The sequence below is a fragment of the Heptranchias perlo genome, chromosome 23 (assembly GCF_035084215.1).
Source record: "Heptranchias perlo isolate sHepPer1 chromosome 23, sHepPer1.hap1, whole genome shotgun sequence".
In the NCBI taxonomy this organism is placed as follows: Eukaryota; Metazoa; Chordata; class Chondrichthyes; order Hexanchiformes; family Hexanchidae; genus Heptranchias; species Heptranchias perlo.
This window is the reverse complement of record NC_090347.1, coordinates 41,513,552-41,537,000: the sequence shown is the minus strand read 5'-3', so window position 1 is coordinate 41,537,000 and position 23,449 is coordinate 41,513,552. Positions and strand designations below refer to the sequence as shown.

General features: G+C 45.9%; 1 protein-coding gene across 1 annotated transcript; it reads left to right on the top strand.

The window, feature by feature from the left end:
- The first annotated feature begins 3,993 nt into the window (after positions 1-3,993).
- On the top strand, positions 3,994-22,282 carry mrpl38 (mitochondrial ribosomal protein L38). The gene is made up of 9 exons (XM_068004371.1): positions 3,994-4,107; positions 5,948-6,124; positions 7,013-7,144; positions 14,465-14,670; positions 15,995-16,067; positions 17,360-17,405; positions 19,214-19,372; positions 19,863-19,999; positions 21,967-22,282. Exons 1-9 carry the CDS (start codon positions 4,014-4,016, stop codon positions 22,101-22,103), a joined length of 1,161 nt encoding a protein of 386 aa, XP_067860472.1. The 5' UTR covers positions 3,994-4,013; the 3' UTR covers positions 22,104-22,282.
- The last annotated feature ends 1,167 nt before the right edge of the window (positions 22,283-23,449 follow it).

Genomic DNA, 23,449 nt, shown 5'->3' with positions numbered 1-23,449 from the left:
GTCAATTTTTTTTTGACATGACATGTCCAGCTCAAGTATGTTTGCCTCCCTGGAACTGCAAAGGGGTCTGACCTAGGGCCAGACCTAGTTCATCAACTGTCAGTCTGTGTCTGTCTGTGGGTGGGGGTGGAGGTGGGGGGGGGGGTGTTAAAGGTCACATTCAAAGAGTAGTGTCATTTTACTACATCCCGTTGCCACGTGGATGGACACCAGAGTCCCAATTGTTACAGAACGGTCCTTATTTTTATCCTTACTGCAGATTAATCCATGCTCGTCACATACTTTGGGAAGTCTCTTTCTTGTCCCACCCTTCCCGCTCCAACCTAAAGGGCAGCAAATGTTAGACACAACACAATAAACAACCCCTTGGTGTAATGAAGATAGTTTTGATTCAGGAAGATCCTGCCAATGATGGTTAACCTGTCTTTGTTTCACAGGATTTTAATATTTTTCCAGTAAACTTTATGATTAATTCATGTAAAAGTTGTACAAAGTTCTCTGTGTAATCAAGTCAATGCAGCACGTTATGAATTTGCATCTATATGAATTTTTGAAGTAAAAGCAGAAAATGCTGGAAGTGCACAGCAGTCGATTGGCATCTGAAAGCAAGCTAGGTTAAAGCTTCGGATGTAAGGGGATACCTCCTCTGGTACTGTCCCCCTCCCCTTCAAATCTGCATCATCACCCCCGCTCTGTCCTTGCAAACTACTGTCCCATCTCCAACCTCCAAAGTCCTTGAACGTATTGTCGCCTCCCAAATCCGTGCCCATCTTTCCCACGACTCCATGTTTGAATCTCTCCAATCAGGTTTCCGCCCCTGCCACAGTACCGAAACAGCCCTTATCAAACTCACAAATGACATCCTATGTGACTGTGACCATGGTAAACTATCCCTCCTCATCCTTTCCGACCTGTCTGCAGCCTTTGACACAGTTGACCACACCATCCTCCTCCAATGCCTCTCCTCCGCCGCCCATCTGGGTGGGACTGTGCTCGCTTGGTTCCATTCATATCTATTCAGTCATAGCCAGATAATCACCTGCAATGGGTTCTCTTCCCACTCCCGCACCACTCCCTCTGGAGTCCCCCAAGGATCTATCCTTGGTCGCCTCCTATTTCTTATCTACATGCTGCCCCTCGGCGACATCATCCGAAAACACGTCAGGTTCCACATGTATGCTGACGACACCCAGCTCGACCTCACCACCGCCTCCCTTGACCCCTCCTCTCTCTCTGATTTGTCACATTGCTTGTCCGACATCCAGTGCTGGATGAGCAAAGATTTCCTCCCAACTAAATATTGGGAAGACCGAAGCCATTGTCTTTGGTCCCTGCCACCAACTCCATCCCTCTCTCCTATTTGACCCAGAGATGGGCTTCCGACACATAGCTGCTACATCACTAAGACCGCCTACTTCCACCTCCGTTAACATCACCCGTCTCCGCCCCTGCCTCAGCTCATCTACTGCTGAATCCCTCATTCAAGCCTTTGTTACCTCTAGACTTGACTATTCCAATGCTCTCCTGGCATCGTCCACCCTCCATAAACTTGAGCTCATCCAAAACTCTGCTGCCCATGTTCTAACTCGCACCAAGTCCCATTCTCCCATCACCCCTGTGATCGATGACCTACATTGGCTCCAGGTCTGGGAACGCCTCGATTTTAAAATTCTCATCCTTGTTTCAAATCCCACCATGGCGTCACCCCTCCCTATTTCTGTAACCTCCTCCAGCCCTACAACCCTCTGAGATCTCTGCGCTCCTCCAATTCTTGCCTCTTGGGCATCCCCAATTTTAATCGCTCCACCATTGTCGGCCGTGCCTTCAGCTGCCTAGGCCCTAAGCTCTGGAATTCTCTCCCTAAACCTCTCCGCCTCCTTAAAACCCACCTCTTTTTTGACCAAGCTGTTGGTCACCTCTCTTAATCTCTCCTTTGGCTCGATGTTCATTTTTTTTTATGTCTCTGTGAAGTGCCTTGGGACAATTTTTCTTTGTTAATGTTGTTATGTAAACGAGGTTGTCATTGTTGTTAGGTGCATCTACTCCCATTTTCCCCACCATTGCTGGCAGATCTTTCAGCTGCTTCACCCCCACTGTGTGGAAATTTCTCCCACCACCTTTATTTAAAAACATTCTCAAAACCCACCACCTCTTTGATCAAGTTTTTGGTCACCTCTCCTATTCCAACTTCGAGCTGTGTCTGTTTCTTTATTTTCATCTATTATATTTGTCCTTCCTCCTCTCTTCTACGCTGTTCAGTTGGAGATGCTATGTAAATCAAGTTGTTGATGTTCTTCCAAACCTTAGCTATGTTGCTGTCCACATGCTGCCCGGTTCTGTGTAACACACATTCTTGAGCTTGACCTATCTTCAGAACAGTTGATGGGTGAGCATGGTAGCTGGAGAGAAGACTGATGATAGCCCCTTTGTGCTTTCTAGTGATCAATTTAATAGTACTTTAATTATCAATTACAATTATTGCATTAAAAGAAAAAGACTTGCATTTATATAGCACTTTTCACAAACTCAGGATGTCCCAAACATATTTTTAACATGAAGTCACTGTTGTAATGTAGGGAAATGTGGCAGCCAGTTTGTGCACAGCAAGGTCCCACAATCAGCAATGATACAATGACCAGATAATCTTTTTTTAGTGATGTTGGTTGAGGGATAAATATTGGCCAGGACACTGGGGAGAACTCCCCTGCTGTTCTTTGAAATAATGCAATGGAATCTTTTACATCCACTTGAGGGCAAACGGGGCCTTGGTTTATCGACTCATCCGAAAGGCGGCACCTCCAACAATGCAGCACTCCCGCAGTACTGCATTAGAGTGTTGGACTAGATTATGTGCTGAAGTCTCTGGAATGAATCCATGAGTCTCTGGAATGAATCCATGACCTTCTGCCTTAGAGGTGAGAATGCTATCACTGGGCCAAGAGTTGCCATTTTCAAGAGCTCTATTATACAATGTATGCAGAAAAATACTATATTAATAGTTATGAGGAGTAACTTTCCAACATTACTACTCAAGGCAGTCCACCACCACCTTCTCAGAGGAACTAGTGTTGTGGCCTTGACAGCTGGAGGACATTTTTAGAAAATGGATCAGTCACTCCTCTTCAAACCCTCTAATATATGTGATCTAAACTGAAAACCAGGGCACGGTAAGGCCTCAACTGTGAAATATGTGCCACATGGAGTGGTTAAGGCGGAGAACATTGTATCTTTTGAGGGAAAATTGGATAAATGTTTGAATCACAGGAAGAAACAGGATTATGGAGAAACAGACAGATTAGGGTTGGATTACTGTAACAATGGGCCGAATGGCTGTGCTGTCCAACACAAGAGTTTGAAAATGTCAGCATGCATCTCACTGAATAATAATCACAGCTCCAGGTGTTTAATTGTATTCCGGTCTGACCATCCATCGGATGTTTGCAGCCCTGCACCATTCACTCGGCCTCTCTAATCACGGTGCTAACGGCAGCCCTGGGTACTTGGCTTTCTCAGCCAGTGGGCCCAATCCCACCTCGCCACCACCCACCCACCACATCATTCATCCCCATCCCCATCCCCATCCCAACCCATCTAAATCCTGCAAACTCTTCACAACATCCTCTATAACAACAGTGTGACGGGATACTGGCGGACTGCTATTGAACAGCTGTGGGAGGTCTGCGCCGAGTGGCTGACGGGATACTGGCGGACTGCTATTGAGCAGCTGTGGGAGGTCTGCGCCGAGTGGCTGACGGGATACTGGCGGACTGCTATTGAACAGCTGTAGGAGGTCTGCGCCGAGTGGCTGACGGGATACTGGCGGACTGCTATTGAGCAGCTGTGGGAGGTCTGCGCCGAGTGGCTGACGGGATACTGGCGGACTGCTATTGAGCAGCTGTGGGAGGTCTGCGCCGAGTGGCTGACGGGATACTGGCGGACTGCTATTGAGCAGCTGTGGGAGGTCTGCGCCGAGTGGCTGACGGGATACTGGCGGACTGAGTATTAGTAGGAAAATGGCGGCGTTGGTGAGGATGCAGCCGGGTTTGCTGTGTGGTTTGGTTCGGACCCTGAGGGTCACAGAGCCGGTCAGGACGGTGACGGGCACGGGTCAGTGAGCGGCGGGACTCCGGGGCTGTAATGTTCTCATTAACTGGGGTAGGAAAAGTCCGGACTGTGAGCCCATTGAGCAGCGGCATCAGCCAGGGTCACCATGGGAACCCTCTGAGCGCGCCTGATTTTCCTCACCTCCCAGTCCAGGGGCACTGAGGCCAATTGCAGCATCACCTCCTGCCTTTTCGGCTGAGCTCAGCCACCTCCAGAACCGCGTGGGTCCTGATCTTCTGCTTAGTGCAAAGCTAACTCAATAACCCAGAGCAGGAATGGAGGCAGCATCGGGTAGCAGGATGCCAAGGCAATAAATGATTTAAAATAGTTTAAGCTATTTAATTTAAAGACGGGGGGAGTGTTAACATGGAGACAGTAGGAATGTTTTGTTTTCGTCACTGATTTTCTCCCCTGTCTGCCTGCAGGCTTTGGCTCCCTAGTCAAAGTCATCAAATGTGTGATTGTGACCATGGTGTGTTATCTCTCCTCAACCTCTCTGCGGCCTTCCACATGGACAATGACACCATCCTGCTCTGGTGCAGCCCAAGATTCCATCTTTGGCTTTCTCACATTCCATATCAATATGTTCACCTCTTGCCCCAATCACCTCCCACTCCTTGGATCAACCTAACAGTGGACATCCTGAGCTGAACTTCAGACTCCACATCCAGTCCATCACCAAGACCCCCTACTTCCACCGTCAAAACATTACCTGTCTCTACTCCTAATTCATCCCCACTGCTCCTGAAATCCTCATCCACATATTAGTCTCACGACTCAACTTTTCCAAAGCCTGCCCCGCTGGCCTCCTGAGCTCTACCGTACACAAACATCCAGGGCGGCATGCCAACATCCTCTCCTGCATGACAACCGTATCACCTATCATCCTGATCCTTGTCGGTTTTTATTGTATCCCCAGTGCATTAGCTTCAAAATCCTTGATATGGTCTTCAAATCTAATTTACCTCTCCCTGTCTTTGCAGCCTGCTCCATCCCTAAGCCCTTGCTCTTGCCCTCTGCTCTTCCAGCTCTGCTCTTCCAGCTCTGGTCTGCTGCAAGTGGGAGACCATGAAACAATCAACAACAACTTGCATTTATATAGCACCTTTTAACATAGTAAAAACATCCTTCACAGGAGCGTAATCAGACAAGAAAATTATCATTGAGCCACATAAGGAGATATTAGGACAGGTGACCAAAAGCTTGGTCAAAGAGATAAGTTTTATGGAGCAACTTAAAAGAGGTAGAGAGGCGGAGAGCTTTAGGGAGAGAATTCTAATGGAGGAGTGAGGAAAATTGGGGAAGCACAAAGGCCAGAATTGAAAGAGTGCTGGGATCTAGGAGGGATGTAGGACTGAAGGAGGTTACAGAGGAGCGAGGCTATGGAGGGATTTGAACACAAGGATGAGAATTTTAAAATCGAATTAAAGTTGCCAGACCAGGAGCCAATGTAGGTCAGCGAACACAGGGGTGATGGGTGAATGGGACTTGCTGCGAGTTAGGATATGGGCAGCAGAGTTTTGGATGAGCTCAAGTTTATGGAGGGTGGGAGGCCGGCCAAGAGAGCATTGGAGTAGTTGAGTCTGGGGTAACAAAGACATGGATGAAGGTTTCAGCAGCAGATGAGCTGAGGCAGGGGTGACTCCCTAAACCCCTCCCTGTTGCTATATCTCTTCCCACCTTAAGTAGCCTCCTAAAAAAACTTACCTCTTTGACCTCCCCTGATCACCCCACCTACTCCTGCTGAGGTATGACCCACAACTGTGATGTTTTGCTTACATTGAAGATGCTATAGAAACACAAGTTGGTGCAGCGTTTCTTATTCAGTGCTCTTCTCGTTCAGCCGTGCTGTGTAAACGCGCAGCTCCACTGGGGCTAATGCCCAATGAGGAGATCGACGTGACAGACCTGGAGTCCCTAGAGAAATACCGCAGCTATGCACGGTACCTGCGGATGGCGGAGGAAAAGAGCCAGCAGCCAAACTGGTGGAGGACGTATAAACAGTACACGCAAGAACCTAGTAAGTTTAAATTCTATGATGTGAACAATGTACGAGCGCAAAGAAGTTTGTAAGTGTTTAGAAGTGAACTTAGTGATGGGGTATTTTAGATCTGTGACCTTTTGCTTCCTGGGACGTTGGCTTACATCCAGCTGAGGCCAATGGGATGTGTGGCTCTTTGCTGGCTGTGACTGTTCCATGTGAGATGAGTTTGGCCAGTCTCTACTCAGTTAACCAAAACTTTCTGTAGTTTGGTGCTTAATTGGCAATCTCACTCAGAGTGCATGTGGCTTATGTAGAAAAGCAAAATATGTCATTTGTCCATCAGAAGATGCCCTTAGGTTGGGATTTGAAGCATACTGTCGGTGCACTGTAGAAACTGTTTTATCTGCTATACATTACCTGGAAGTGCCTGATGATGCAGTACAGAAGGAACTTTACTCTACATCCAACCTGTCCTGTAGCCTGGCTGTGAATGTGAAAATTGGGAAGTTGGTTGATCGATTCATCAGCAGTGGGTCTCGTGTATGATTGTGCAGACAAATATGAACCTTCAGTTTTTGGAGTTATTTCCAAGTTCACCTCAAAGTCTCCTTGCTCTCCCTCCTTTATGCTGGGATTGGTTCTTTCCCATCAGAGTGCATTGACTCTGTGGTACCCTGAGTTATGTGAAATTGGTTAAATTGCCTTGAGACTTTGATATTTTACTTGGCAAATCAACCAACGTTTCTTCTATGAAGTATTTTTGCATTTGCTGCTTTCAAGCTCCATAACTATTGGACAATAAAATAGCTAAATGTTTTCGTTTGAATAGTGTGGGAGAATTTTTTTAAAAAATTCTACAACATATGGGGAGCAACAGAGGGATTTGGTACCACTTCTCAGTACTTTCCATTGAATTCTTTTCAGCTCCGGAGAGAATTGACATTGGTCTCCCTCATTTTAGAGAGTCACGGAAGAAGGAATTGAAAGAACGCAGACAGGTTGTCAAGGAAAACCACAAAAACAGTGATCTTGAGAGAGCATCGCGACACAGAACATGTACGTCAGGTTGGGCAAGCAGGTGACCAAGGTTGGACAAGCAAGCTAACCTAAGCTGGGTGTGGTCCCTGGACACATCTGTAACTACTCTTTTGTCATTGTTTTGTTGCTTGCTTCGTTTCGGCGGCTGTTTGTCCTGAGTTGCAACCATTGCTGGTGGTCGTGTGCATTGGCTCAGGCCCGGGTTAGACTGTATATAGAGTTCATAGGATTGTTATGATTCTGGTGCTCTCCAAACACTCTTTTCTCGTGCCTGTTACAAACGAATGCTTCTGCAAGCAAAGTCACACTTCTAATGAACCAAAATGTAAGCTTATGCATGAAGTCATCTGAGAGATAGGGTGCTCTGGGTGAACAATAAACATATTTATCATCAATATGTACATTGATAACAGTAACCCAGAATCTCTCTGACTGGCAGACAAATAATGCTGAGAAATCTCAGGCTAAAGCCATTTATTAGATTTATTAAGAAGTAAAATTAAACTGAAGCAAGAACAAGCAGAGCATCAAGCGCTATTGGGTCTCACTCTCCTGTGCCAAAACCACCCACTGCTCCAGGATCCCCCTGCACAGCAGAGATAACCCCCCAGATTCTTTTTCAATCATCTCATTAAACCTATCCTCCACTCCCTTCACCCTTAAGATTGAGACCATATATTAAGCTACCTCTGCTACTTCCCCTTGGTCACCAAGCCAAGTCGCCCCTCAAGCTCATCGCTGCCCCAGCACTGAACCTGTGCCTCTTTAGCTTTTCTCCTCATGCACTCTTCGAGTTCATCTCCGTGAAACCCATCTCCTGCTCCCTTGACCTCATTCCCACTAACCTGCTGACCACCCAACTTCCTTTCCTGGCCCTCATGCTAGCTGCCATTGTAAGTGGTTCCCTCTCCTCAGATACTGTCCTCCTATCTTTCAAAACTGCTGTCAACCCTCCTCAAAAAACCCACCCTCGATCCCTCTGTCTTTGCTTACTACCACCCCATCTCCAACACCTCCCCCCACCCCGCCCTCTTCCCACTTCCTCTCCAAAGTCCTTGAGCGTCTTGTCGCCTTCCAAATCCATGCTTATCTTTCCCTCAACTTCCGGCCGACCTCCCATCCTCCACTCTTTGTAAACTTCAGCTCATTCAAAACTCTGCAGCCCGTACCCTATTCTGCTAAAAGTCCTGCTCACCCATCACCCCTGTGCTCGCTGATCAACATTCGCTCCCGCTCCCGATCCCCATCCCCCAATGCCCCAGAATTCTCATCCTTGTGTTTAAATGCCTTCATGACCTCACCCCTCCCTATATCTTTGACCAACAGCCTCCAAAATTTGTTCCTCCAACTCTGGGCATTCTCCACACCTTTCACCCCACCATCGGTGTCCATGCCTTCGGCTGCCTAGGCCCCAGACCCTGGAATTCCTTTCCTAAACCCCTCCATCTTCCTCTTCTCCATTAAGACCTTCTTGAAACCCACCTCTTTGACCAAACTTTTCTTCATCCCTCCTAATATCTCCTCCTTTGGCTTGGTGTCAATTTCTTTTATCACTTCTGTGAGCGTCCTGGGACGTTTTTCTGTGTTGAAGGCGTTATATAAACGCAAGTTGTTTTTCATTAGATTACAATAAAGGAATATTTGATTTCTCACCAGCACTTTAAACCCCTATCAAAATGATAAAAACATCTCAAAACTTTAATAATTCTCTTATCTTGGAACACACATGCGTGAGGAAAAGCTTGAGTGGAACTGGATGTTAACGGAGTGTTTCCTTTAGCCCTAATTATCATAGAAAATTTACAGCACAGAAGGAGGCCATTTGGCCCATCGTGTCCACGCCGGCTGAGAAACAAGCCACCCAGCCTAATCCCACTTTCCCGCATTTGGTCTGTAGCCCTGCAGGTCATGGCTCTTCAGGTGCACATCCAGGTATTTTTTAAATGAGTTAATTCAGCTGCCTGGCAAAGTGAAGATTCACAAAACAGTCCTCGTACAAGGCAATAACTATCCCCACTCTGAGTCTGAGACAAAGGAAAATAAATCAAAATTAGTTTTTAAAAAAAAAACTGATGAAAGAAAATAGAAATCGCTCACACTCGCACTTAGTAGAATTTTATCTACACAAAGGGCTGTTCTGACATGTAATACCCGACTAGAAACAGTGGTGGAAGCAGAATCCATAATGGTTTTTAAAAAGGAAGTGGATAAATATTTCAAAAGGAGTGGACCTGAGAGCGGTGAGCGGCGGTAAAGAGCGAGACCAGAGCGGGGATAAAAACAGCGCGGAGAGAGCGAGAGTCCAGTCGGTGAGCGGCGGTAAAGAGCGAGACCAGAGCGGGGATAAAAACAGCGCGGAGAGAGCGAGAGTTCAGTCGGTGAGCGGCGGGAGAGAGCGAGACCAGAGCGGAGATATAAACAGCGCGGAGAGAGCGAGAGTCCAGTCGGTGAGCGGCGGGAGAGAGCGAGACCAGAGCGGAGATATAAACAGCGCGGAGAGAGCGAGAGTCCAGTCGGTGAGCGGCGGGAGAGAGCGAGACCAGAGCGGGGATATAAACAGCGCGGAGAGAGCGAGACCAGAGCTTACTCTGAGAGCGAGACTCTGAGACCAGCGGCAGAGTTCGGGGTGACGTCACCAGTCAGAAAGTGACGCGGCACAGGGGAGGCAGCTGATTGGTGAGTAGGTTCAGGTGAGTATTTCTACCATTTTACTGTAAATAAAGTAATAAGAAAGGGAAGATCTGCAGGTTTTATAGCAGATAGTGTTTTTTTTTAGTGAACCTAGGTCCCTAGTATAGTTAACATTTTCTAATTTCAACGTAATTTAAAAGGGGTAACTAAGCTAAGGCAAGTCATGGCAGCAGACCTCGCACCCGTGATATGCTCCTCCTGCAAGATGTGGGAAGTCATGGACACTACCAGTGTCCCTGCCGACCATGTGTGCGGGAAGTGTGTCCACCTGCAGCTACTGACCGATCGTATCTCGGAGCTGGAGCTGCGGGTGGACTCACTGTGGAGCATCCGCGATGCAGAGAAACTCGTGGATAGCACGTTTAGCGAGTTGGTCACACCGCAGGTAAAGGGTATACAGGCAGGAAGTGAATGGGTGACCACCAGGAAGAGTAAGAGATGCAGGCAGGTAGTGCAGGGGTCCCCTGTGGCCATCCCCCTCTCAAACAGATATGCCACTTTGGATGCTGTTGGGGGGGATGACTTATCAGGGGAAGGCAGCAGCAGCCAACTTCCTGGCACCACGGGTAGCTCTGCTGCACAGGCTGGGAGGAAAAAGAGTGGCAGAGCTATAGTGATAGGGGACTCAATTGTAAGGGGAATAGACAGGCGTTTCTGCGGCCGCAACCGAGACTCCAGGATGGTGTGTTGCCTCCCTGGTGCAAGGATCAAGGATGTCTCGGAGCGGCTACAGAACATTTTGGAGGGGGAGGGCGAACAGCCAGCTGTCGTGGTGCACATAGGCACCAACGATATAGGTAAAAAAGGGGATGAGGTCCTAAAAGCAGAATATAGGGAGTGAGGAGGTAAATTAAAAAATAGGACCTCAAAGGTAGTAATCTCAGGATTGCTGCCAGTGCCACGTGCTAGTCAGAGTAGAAATAGGAGGATATTTCAAATGAATACGTGGCTAGAGGAATGGTGCAAGGGGGAGGGATTCAAATTCCTGGGACACTGGAAACGGTTCTGGGGGAGGTGGGACCAGTACAAACCGGATGGTCTGCACCTGGGCAGGGCCGGGACCGCTGTCCTAGGAGGAGTGTTTGCTAGTGCTGTTGGGGAGGGTTTAAACTAAAGTGGCAGGGGGTTGGGAACCTGAGCAGGGAGAGAGAGGAAAGCGTAACAGGAAGGGACAGAAGGTATGGAGTAATAGGTAAAGTGTTAAAAAAGGAAAAAGCAGGAACTAAGCGTCACAAAACAGATTTGAAAGTTCTTTATCTGAATGCACGTAGCATTCGTAATAAAATGGACGAGTTAACGGCACAAATAACTTCGTATGGGTATGATCTTGTGGCCATTACAGAAACATGGCTGCAGGGTGACAACGACTGGGAATTAAATATGCCAGGGTATTTAACAATCAGGAAGGACAGGCAGGAAGGAAGGGGAGGTGGGGTGGCTATGTTAATAAAGGAAGGAATCACTGTAATACAGAGAAATGATATTGGGACAAAGCATCAAGATAATGAAACAGTTTGGGTGGAGATAAGGAATAATAAGGGAAAAAAAACATTAGTGGGCGTAGTATATAGGCCTCCTAATAGTTGCAACTCTGCTGGAAGAAATATTAATCAGGAGATAGTCGGGGCATGTAATAAGGGAACAGCCATAATTATGGGGGATTTTAATTATCATATTAACTGGACAAATCAAATTGGGCAGAGCAGCCTTGAGGACGAGTTCATTGAGTGCATCAGGGATGGATTTCTTGAGCAGTATGTAACTGATCCTACAAGGGGGCAGGCAACCTTGGACCTGGTCCTGTGTAATGAGTCAGGATTAATTAATAATGTCCTAGTTAAGGATCCCCTTGGAACGAGCGACCACAACATGGTTGAATTCCATATCCAATTAGAGGGTGAGAAGGTTGATTCTCAAACAAGCGTACTGAGCTTGAATAAAGGAGACTATGATGGTATGAGAGCGGAATTGATTAAAGTGGACTGGGAAAATAGATTAAAGGGTAAGACGGTACATGAGCAGTGGTGTTCATTTAGGGAGTTATTTTACAACTTTCAAAATAAATATATTCCACTGAGGAAAAAAGGGTGTAAAAGAAATGACAGCCATCCGTGGCTAAGTAAAGAAATCAAGGATAGTATCCGACTAAAAACAAGGACATATAAGGTAGCCAAACTTAGTGGGAGGATAGAAGATTGGGAATTCTTCAAAAGACAGCAAAAAGTAACGAAAGGATTGATTAAGAAAGGGAAGTTAGATTATGAAAAGAAATTAGCAAAAAATATAAAAACAGATAGCAAGAGTTTCTATAGTTATATAAAAAGAAAAAGGGTGGCTAAGGCAAACATAGGTCCCTTAGAGGATGAGACCGGGAAATTAATGGTGGGAAACATGGAGATGGCAAAAATGCTGAACAAATATTTTGTTTCAGTCTTTACAGTAGAGGACACTAAGAATATCCCAACACTGGACAAACAGGGGACTCTCGGGGGGGGAGGAGCTAAATATGATTAAAATCACTCAGGAGATGGTACTCAGTAAAATAATGGGACTCAAGGCGGATAAATCCCCTGGACCTGATGGCTTCCATCCTAGGGTCTTGAGGGAAGTGGCAGTAGGGATTGTGGATGCTTTGGTGATAGTTTTCCAAAATTCCCTGGACTCAGGAGAGGTCCCGGCAGATTGGAAAACTGCTAATGTAACACCGTTATTTAAAAAGGGTAGTAGGCAGAAGGCTGGAAATTATAGGCCAGTTAGCTTAACATCTGTGGTGGGTAAAATTTTGGAGTCTATTATTAAGGAGACAGTAACGGAACATTTAGATAAGCATAATTTAATAGGACAAAGTCAGCATGGCTTTATGAAGGGGAAGTCATGTCTGACAAATTTGCTTGAGTTCTTCGAGGATATAACGTATAGGGTGGATAAAGGGGAACCAGTGGGCGTAGTGTATTTAGACTTCCAGAAGGCATTCGACAAGGTGCCACATAAAAGATTATTACTTAAGATAAAAAATCACGGGATTGGGGGTAATATTCTGGCATGGGTGGAGGATTGGTTATCGAACAGGAAGCAGAGAGTTGGGATAAATGGTTCATTTTCGGACTGGCAACCAGTAACCAGTGGTGTTCCACAGGGGTCGGTGCTGGGTCCCCAACTCTTTACAATCTATATTAACGATTTGGAGGAGGGGACCGAGTGCAACATATCAAAATTTGCAGATGATACAAAGATGGGAGGGAAAGTAGAGAGTGAGGAGGACATAAAAAACCTGCAAGGGGATATAGACAGGCTGGGTGAGTGGGCGGAGATTTGGCAGATGCAATATAATATTGGAAAATGTGAGGTTATGCACTTTGGCAGGAAAAATCAGAGAGCAAGTTATTTTCTTAATGGCGAGAGACTGGAAAGTACTGCAGTACAAAGGGATCTGGGGGTCCTCGTGCAAGAAAATCAAAAAGTTGGTATGCAGGTGCAGCAGGTGATCAAGAAAGCCAACGGAATGTTGGCTTTTATTGCTAGGGGGATAGAATATAAAAACAAGGAGGTATTGCTGCAGTTATATAAGGTATTGGTGAGACCGCACCTGGAATACTGCATACAGTTTTGGTCTCCATACTTAAGAAAAGACATACTTGCTCTCGAGGCAGTACAAAGAAGGTTCACTCGGTTAATCCCGGGGATGAGGGGGCGGACATATGAGGAGAGGTTGAGTAGATTGGGACTCTACTCATTGGAGTTCAGAAGAATGAGAGGCGATCTTATTGAAACATATAAGATTGTGAAGGGTCTTGATCGGGTGGATGCAGTAAGGATGTTCCCAAGGATGGGTGAAACTAGAACTAGGGGGCATAATCTTAGAATAAGGGGCTGCTCTTTCAAAACTGAGATGAGGAGAAACTTCTTCACTCAGAGGGTGGTAGGTCTGTGGAATTTGCTGCCCCAGGAAGCTGTGGAAGCTACATCATTAGATAAATTTAAAACAGAAATAGACAGTTTCCTGGAAGTAAAGGGAATTAGGGGTTATGGGGAGCGGGCAGGAAATTGGACATGAAGCTGAGTTCGGATCGGTCAATGCCCTGTGGGTGGCGGAGAGGGCCCAGGGGCTATGTGGCCGGGTCCTGCTCCGACTTCTTGTGTTCTTTAGATTTGTGGTTGGGATCAGATCAGCCATGATCTTATTGAATGGCGGAGCAGGCTCGAGGGGCCGATTGGCCTACTCCTGCTCCAATTTCTTATGTTCTTATGTTCTTATGAAACATTTGAAAGGGTATGAGGAAACGTCAGGGCAATGAGACTTAGTCCATAGCTCTTTCACAGAGCCAGCACAGGTGCGATGGGCCAGATTGCCTGCTTTTGTGTTGTAAAATTATGTGACCAGCCTGGTGACAGGTTCACACAAGTGGTGTCCATTTGGGCACGGTGCTGGAGTTGCAGCTGGCATCTGTGCATTCACACCCGAGCCAAGAGTCGACCCCTTTAAAAGGGGAGAAAAGTAAAACGGAGTGTAATGTCTGTAAGCTCAGCCCGTGGGAGCAGTTTCATTGTAGAGGCTGCAAATGTGAAAAGTATGGAGAGGTGATTGGGGTGTTTGAGTTGTTTGAGAGCTGTTTGAGTGGTGTTAAGCCATATTTCCTTCTCTTGAAGTGTTGATTCCACTGGATGAGGTGAAAGCTGAATGGGAGAAAACGAACGGTCCTTTTCACTTGCGTACTATCGGTGAGCACTACGGTGTTTACAGAGACATGTTCAACGGAGCCACCTTTGTTCCGCACGTGATGCTGCGCATTCAATACGATCACGAGGACCACGTCATGCCAGTGCATCATGGAAATGTGGTGACCCCCACAGAGGTATGAAGGTGCAGACCTCCCGTGTACTGTTTACACTACACACACGCTCTACACGTACGTAACACACAGCTGCAAACGTTGAATAGGAGGCCACACTCTATTTCTGATAGTTTTTTGCACTCGATCAATTTTGACTTATCCAATAGTTTGAATTAAGCAACTTAAAAGTAGGAAAAAAAAAAATTAAATTGAAATTTGAATTAAACAACTTTTGAATTAAGAGTAGATTGTATCAATAAATTACAAAGTGATTAAGAGTTTGGATCTCACAAACTGCTAGGTTGGAGCAATGAGTGCAGCGGAATGGAATGCTCACCCACTATTGGCTCCAGTCATCAGTATTAAGAACTCCCAAGTCACATGCACATGTTTAGATGCAGAACAAAGCTTCATCTACTCTGCCCCAATCTCAAGAGCATCTTTTACTGGGCCAGTCTGGCATTTTTCTATTTCCCACATTGACCATACCATGGCCTCTGAGTGAGATTGCCCATTTAGTTTAGAAATCAGGGGCATTGCCACCCCATGGGCCGTATCCACTGGGGACTAGATTGAGACTGCGCAGGCTAATTTTACATAGGATCCTTGCAGAGAGGGAAGACTTTGTCTGGTCAGTCTGGGCTGTTGCACCATCCAGCCTCCATCCAAGAGCATTTTCAACTTTTATGATCAGCGATATATAACAGCTGGGCATTTTTGAAGCACGTAAATTCAGTTTTTGATTGAATTATTTATATATGGCATTGAAGTGTAACGAGAATGACTCGAGTGTTTCAGACTTTCCCCATGACCTGGATCTGTGTTAATTTTGGAGGCAGATGTTGCCTTGGGGCCTCATCCACAGCCACCTAGAGGGAATGGGCTTGTTCAGATAAGTCAATATGTGCTGGTCCACTATCATGCAGCCATTAGACTTATACATTTAAATGGTGAATTAGTGCCAGTGACCTGTATGTGGAATAGATCTTTAGCCCATCCGAGCACAGGGCTCTGCAGTCGCTTTCCTCTCTGCTGCCCTCAATAAAGAAGCATGCACCTTGTTTTCATCCTTGCAATGGTAGACCAGTTACCCTAGGTACAGATCTTCTGGCACAAGTGGTGTGAAAGGCTAACGTGAAACATGATTTGATCCTGTGAGTCAGTGTCCCTACATGTGATATGTTGCTGACCCTGGACAGTATAATCCAGTTATGTCTCACTACCCTGTATTAATGACAGTGTAACACTAAAAGCAAACTTTTAGAGATGGGTGATGTTACTTGTGCTTTAGTGCAGATTATTTCCCAATTCTGCATCTCACCTGCTCGCTCTTTGCCATTCCCAGGCTGCAAATCTTCCAAAGGTGTCATTCGAAGCAGAAGAGGGCTCCCTGTGGACACTTCTACTCACCAATCCAGGTCCGTATTGTCTGGAACTTCGAGCATACTCAAAGTTTAAAAAGTGACCAACTCAAAAATACTGTTCTATCACTTAGGGGAAGGAACGTCTGAGAGGAGTATTTTCCACTTAAAGCTGTCCCTAATTTTTATATATCTCCCTAGCTGCTCCTGATGGGTAGTGTCGTAATGCAGCTTGATAATAAAGGGACCATAACTTCCGTCTGGCCTGGGATCTGCTCCGGAGCTGTGGGACCTCAGGGAGCCATGACACCGGCAGAGAGAGAAGGTTTCCCAGCTTATGTGACCTTCTCCAGAGTCTTAAAGTGACAGGCTGGTACCCACCGTACTGTACCCCAGTGTAATACAGTGACAGACCGGTACCCACCAGTACTGTACCCCAGTGTTGTACAGTGACAGACCTGTACCCATCAGTACTGTAACCCAGTGTTACACATTGACTGTCCTGTAAACACCAGTACTGTACCCGTGTAATACAGTGACAGACCTGAACTCACCAGTACTGTACCCATGTTATATAGTGACAGACCTATACCCACCAGTACTGTACCCCATTGTTAAACATTGACCTGTACCCGGTGTTATACAGTGACTGAGCTATACCTACCAGTACTGTACCCTAGTGTTACAGTGACTGACCTATACCTACTAGTACTCACTCCCAGTGTTATGCAGTGACAGACCTGTTCCCACCAGTACTGCATGCTAGTGTTATACAGTGAAAGACCTGTACCCACGAGTACTGTAACCCAATGTTATACAGTGACAGAATCTAGGTTATAAAGCTCAAAATGCTCTCTTCAGACACAACTCAAGTTTAGAAGGACAAAATCATCTTTTAGAAAATGTACTGCTGGGTGTTTTTCACAGGTCCTCAACAAAGTATGAAAAATTCACAAACACGCCATTATGTTTTATTGACATCCAAGTTGACAATGGGACAAAGGACTGATATTTGGGAACACTGCTCTGATTTTAGTGTTACAGTAAGCACTATCATCGTGTGTTACCTGAATCAAGGTGGATTCAAGCTCAATCAGCCCTTTCCAAACTGCCAGCCCACAAAATCCAAACAGCAAGTACAAAATCTAAGTGGAAGTAGGACTGGGATGTCAGTGCCCAATGGTGACCTGTCACCCTCGGGTTTCAGTTTGGACACTTCTACTCTAAAAGACTAAGGAAGATAATCGTCAGTCTTTTACAAGCTTCCAACAACTTGGCATCTGAGGTTTGAGTGGAAATGTGCTGATCAACTAAAGATTTTAACTGGTTTATTGTCTTTCATATTTCAGATGGACATCTGAGAGACAATGAGTCAGAGTACATCCAGTGGCTGGTGTGAGTATTAGGTTTGGCAACTAAACGTTACTCTCCAAGTCTAACACCGTTTCATCCACAGCTGGAAGTAACTCCCAGGTCATTACCAGTGGGAGGGCTGGGTTTACTGCAGGTATGCAGGGAAGCTATAGCCTTTAAAATGAAAGGGTGGATGTGGGCTATATGTGACCCGCGGTCCCCCAACCACATTGCATACAGCTGCTGTTGATCGCTGTGTAGTTGCCTGTGTAATATGATCACAGACTGGCAGCTGTGTCTGCTACTTCGATTTTTCCTTTTTTAATCTTATTTGGGGCCTGATATAATTCACAGAGCAGGAGGGATGTTTTGTGTTACATCCATTCCCATTCATGTCACTACAGCATTGCAGAAGTATTCAATAAGAGCCCTTTCGTTTTTTAAAGTCACCGTTTGTATTCCACAAGCAACCTCCTCCCCAATCTTGGGACTCTTGACTGGGGTTCGCGTCTAGGGCTGGCAGTAGGTGTCTGAGGAAGAGGAAGATGGGTTAAAGTTTTGGATGGGGGAAGGCCCTCCACGGTGGTGGTGGGGGGTGTACAGGAACTGTACTCTCCCTGTTATCCTGTTCTTTCTCTTTTCAGGCTGGTAGACCCACTGTACTTTGCCAGCAACCTTCTATTTAATTTTCAAATCTGTTTTAATTTCATAACCTGACGACAGGTTTTCCCTCTCTCCTATTTTTCTTTGGCTCTCACTTAGTATTCACAAGTACTTTCGTTTCTTTACTGCCTTTTATTTTTGCAGTGCTTCAGTCTTATTACTTGACTGAGATGACCTGTAACATGGTTCCACTGATGCTTCCCTTCTCCGTCTGTTTACATTTTCTTCCTTCTGATGCCTGTCTGCCTCTTATTTTACAGTCCTGATGAAGGGTCTGCATCTGAAACGTTAACTTATCTGTTCTGTCCACAGATACTGACTGACCTGCTGTGTCTTTCAGCTTTTTCTGTTTTTGTTTCAGATTTCCACCACTCGAAGCATTTTGCTTTTTACTGGAATTTGATCTGCCACTGTTCTGCCCACTTAACTAGTTCAGTAACTTATTCTGTGGGTCCCTGGCCACCTCCTCAGATTCACTTGCCCATCCTTCTCTCGACCATCCCCCCCCCAACCTCCCAGTTTGGTTTTGTCTGCAAATTTGCATTTAAGTTTCTGCCAAGGCTTCTTCGACAGCACCTCCCAAACCCGCGACCTCTACCACCTAGAAGGACAAGGGCAGCAGGCACATGGGAACAACACCACCCGCACGTTCCCCTCCAAGTCACACACCATCCCAACTTGGAAATATATTGCCGTTCCTTCATCGTCACTGGGTCAAAATCCTGGAACTCCCTTCCTAACAGCACTGTGGGAGAACCTTCACCACACGGACTGCAGCGATTCAAGAAGGCGGCTCATCACCTTCTCAAGGGCAATTAGGGATGAGCAATAAATGCCGGCCTCGCCAGCAACGCCCACATCCCATGAACGAATTTTAAAAAAATCACAGCTTAGTAATATAATTACAAACAATAGGGGTCTCAGGCTGATCCCTGGGGTACTTCTCTCCACCCTGACATCGCTTCCCTAACAAATACCCACTGATTCTATCATTCAGCCAATTTCTTATCCATTCCCAGGCTATTTCTTATATCCCCACTGCTTTAAGTGTTAGTAGCAGTCTTTTGTGTGGAACTTTGTTCAAAGGTTTTTAAGCATTTTGTTGTGTCATACTGAGCTCACTCTATGGGTATGGCAAATGAATTAAACAGGACTCCAGTTTATTTCATTATTTTCTTGTTGTACAGTGGCAATATTCCTGGGAATGCTGTACTGGAGGGAGAGGAAATCTGCCACTATTTTCCCCCTTTCCCTGCGAAAGGCACGGGATACCACCGATGCATCTTCATCCTTTTTAAACAGGATAAAGCAATCAATTTCGAGAAAGACTACAGACCGTCGCCCTGGTAAGAGGAAACTATAAACACTTCCTAATAGAAGCATAGGGTGCCTCATTGCCCAAGAGGCTTGACTTGACAGTATAGAGTATTCACATCTAGCTGTGACCTGCCTCTGATGTTCGGGGTGAGATGGGCAGTGCTGGGTATTGCACAATTTACTCTCAATTTTGCAGGTAAAAGTTGCCTGATCAGTTCATAACATAAAAGCTTGGTGAAACTTTTCAAGGTTGATCTAAGTGCAGCTTCTGTATTTACCTATTCAGTGCCCCTGCATAATAATGAACTAAGGTCTGCTTATGTATAAGTAGGTTTAGTAGATACATGTCTGTCTGTGTGCATGTGTCAGCCCATGGATGTTGTTTCTGTGTAACTGGATATAGTAGATATGTTATAAGTATGTGCGTCAGTGAGTGCACTCATCTGTGCATACCTGAGTGAGTTGGTATCACTGGTATATGAATATCTCATGTGCTTCACCATGTGTACTTCTTTACAGTCACAGCCTGAAAATGAGAACCTTTAAAACCTTTGATTTCTACAAGAAGCATCAGGATCTGATGACTCCGGCCGGGCTGGCTTTCTTCCAGTGTCGCTGGGATGAGTCGGTCACGCACACCTTCCACAATCTTCTCGGTAAGCCCTGCACCCGCACTCCCCACATGTTTAAAAACGGTGTGTACAGATAGTCACAACCGGTGGGTGACCTCTGCAGAAGTATACTGTGGATGTAGTACTGAGATCTAAGTGTGGATGAGACATTTTAAAACATTTTGCTGGGTATTTACCCTCTTGGGGAGAGCGCTTGCCCTCAGCTTTCCAGTATATGTGGGTCCCATCTTGTTGACTTTACCAACAATGGGCTAACCATGCAGCCTGCTTTGAAACCTCTGCCATTGGCCGGCTGCCAGGAAGCGCATGATAAGAATCCAGCCAGACTCGCCACACCGTTGATCTCTCCCTCCCCCATGCGCATCCTCTACCTGGCACGTTTCTGTCTGATGCAGCTCAGATTGGGAACCGACTGGAGTGGGGCGATCCAACCTGTGTCCTTCCGACTAATGGTGCTGAGTGTTGACGCTCCAATACCCAGCGCCACCCATGGGAGTTGGTGTTAATATTGAGGCTACCTCCCTTGGAGGATGGCTAGGACAAATGATTTGGTGCAGGTCGACTTCCTGGAATACATCCGTCAAGTTTCGGTGTTCACTGTGCGTAGTGCGGTTTGCATAAACAGGCCTGGAAGCGGTGGAATTGCTGTTTGCTCAGCAACCACGACATGCCTCTAGCACCAGGCATGACATTTAAACAGAGGGGGCCCACCCATGTAACATACACAGTAAAGCGGCGATTGCGTTACGCCTGCTGGGGTCCGTGTGTTATATAGATTTTGTTGTGTCACACAGGGATTACTGTGGTATTCCCTTCATACGGTGCTTTTACTTTGTGTTTTATGAGGAGGATTAAGGGGCAAACATTTGAAGTTATGATGTGATTGCCGTAGGGCGGGGGATGCAGCTGGGAATCAGGAAAGAAACCGAGAACTGACAGGATAGCACCGAGGCAAGAAAGAAGTGTAGAGAGGAGGAAATCGAGTGAAGAATGGGAGGGAAAGAGTGAGAGTGGCGAAAGGAACAGCCCCACGGAAAGAGAAGGCAATGAGCTCAGTTAAATGGAGACCATGAGACTGGACATATACCTGTCAGGGACCGGACTAGGTGTCGACAGGAACCAAAGATCTGAATTTTTAGAAGTGTTTTAATATTATTAACAAAAGGCCAAGGACGACACTGCGGGATATCACCCGCGCTGGAAAGAATAAGAGGGGAGGTGATATAAATCGGGAAGTAGTGATTACAGGTTGCCAAACTTGGGTTTTTAAAGCCTGAAAATTGTAGCAGGAAGGAAAGACTGAGGGGAATTGAGGAGTTCCAGTTTTGAGGTCCTGGGAAAGAACGAATCGGAATGGAGACAATACGATGAGTCTTAGTTACAAGACAGTGAGGACGTAGGGAGGAGGAAGTGTGCAGGAGAGAGTGTTTGCGTATTAGGAAGAATAAGAGCGGAAAGTTTATAGGAGCAATGACCATAGCAGTATTGATAAAATAGTGAGACAAAGAGCAGTTATAATGGGAGAGAGTTGTTGGGAGCTTGAATGTGAGAGAGGAGTCGTCTATCATATAAGCTTCTTCTTGTATCTTGTTCAAAGTGGGCAAGCAATATTCTTTTCATGATACTGAGAGAGGGGTGCTGGAAGAGCCTCATCAGATTTGGGCGCAGTATTGAAGTCTCGGAGGGGCGAGAGCTTTATGGAGATATATGAGAGTTATTGAATGAAAAAGGAGTGTTCGGCATCGAAAGAAGAAACCGAGCTCCTTGGAGGGAGCTTTAGTAGCGGAGGAGACCAAAACTGTCAATAGTTGACAGACTGCAGGTGGAGCCATCAAAGGAAAGAGATGGAACCTGTGGGTTTCAGTTGCATGAGACAATGAAAGGAACTGGGCTTTCATTGCTGCATGAAGGGATAGAGGAGATCAAGCTGATAGGATTCAGCCATTTCGGTGTTGGAGGAGAAACAATAATTTCTCTGTGTTCTCCGATAGATATGAAGGAGCCAGTGTTTGAATATGACTTCCCTCCAGTTTACCATCCGCCTCAGAAGAAATACCCACATGGTCAGCCACTCCGATACCTGGACAGGTACAGGGACAACCACGAGCCCACCTATGGCATCTACTGATCCAGCAACAGCTTTTCACGAAGATCCCAAGCCATGGCAGCTGAAGCTGAGGCCGACCGGCCAAGGCTGTTCTCGCCACCTCCGTCTGTTGTTTCAGTGGCAATCCTGTAAACAATTTCATGTGACACTTGTCAAAATAACTTCTGAAATGGTGAACAGAAATAAATATTTTTTTAATACTTTAGTGTACTTTGGAGAAATCGCAAAATAGTGGGCAAGTAATATTTTTTTTTCATCAGAGTTACTGACTCAAACTGAAAGCTGCTGGCCCTGAGTCACTGACCCAGATAATTGTATTTTTTTTTAAAAAGGCAAACTTCTGAGAGGGAGTACATTAAAACAGTGACTACACTTCAGATGTCCTTCATTGGCTGTAAAGTGCTTTGGGACATTCTGAGGTAGTGATAGACGCTATATAAATGCAGGATCTTTCTTGCATACCACCGAATTACTGTACATTTCTTAAAGAATCTTAATCCTAACCCTGGATCGGTAGTGTCCGAGCTTTTTGTCTCCAAGGAGCCTCCAAGGCCACATTTGAAGTTCAAATCCATGTTCCCAATGATCTGCATATGCAGTCTACTCATAATTTGAAGTTGGATTTTGTGCTGAAAGATCTGAATTATCTACTAATTTGAATTAAACAACATAAATAACACAGTAACGTGGGAATTCTAGTGCCAAAAAACTCTTGAATTATCAGATAAGTTGATTTGAACAGCTTTGAATTAAGAGGAGCAGTCTGTATCTCAAGCGCCAGTTGCTCCGAACTTTGTCTTCTGATTTAGGGTTTATCCACCCAGGCAACGTTACTACGAGCAGACCCACGAAGTTCAAAGGGGACAAATGAGAAAACAAGAAATGTAGACACAAATGGAGCTGGGCTGCGTGGGCTGGATTGCCAGGGCTCAGGAGCCTCACGCTTGGCTAACTGACCAGAGTTTGTACTCCGTTATAAAGGGAAATAAATATCTTTATCTCGGTCCCCCTTATTTCTGCCTTGAATGCTTCAGAACTGCTGTCTGCGCTTAGCTTGCAAACGTTTTGAGGCATGTGAAGTTCACTGACCTCCTGAATTGGGATAGTGGGCTGATGCACAATGCAACTTAATGTTGCTGTTACGTTCTTGGTGGTTTTTACTCCAGATTTTTTTTTGCAGGTTTAGCATCTCAGATCACACCTATAGGCAAGCTGCCTATGAACTGGAGAGTGCCTTTACCTGCCCAATATCTAGCGAGACCACAGAATCGTAGAATGTTTACAGCATGGAAGGAGGCCATTCGGCCCATTGAGTCCATGTCGGCTCTATGCAAGACCAATCCAGCTAGTCCCACTCCCCTATCTCC

Excerpts from the sequence above, each read along its gene's own strand:
- mrpl38 (XM_068004371.1), top strand. The coding sequence starts at position 4,014 with ATGGCGGCGTTGGTGAGGATGCAGCCGGGTTTGCTGTGTGGTTTGGTT. Across the intron at positions 6,125-7,012 it reads ACAGTACACGCAAGAACCTA|CTCCGGAGAGAATTGACATT; the intron begins GTAAGTTTAAAT and ends AATTCTTTTCAG. Across the intron at positions 14,671-15,994 it reads ATGTGGTGACCCCCACAGAG|GCTGCAAATCTTCCAAAGGT; the intron begins GTATGAAGGTGC and ends TGCCATTCCCAG.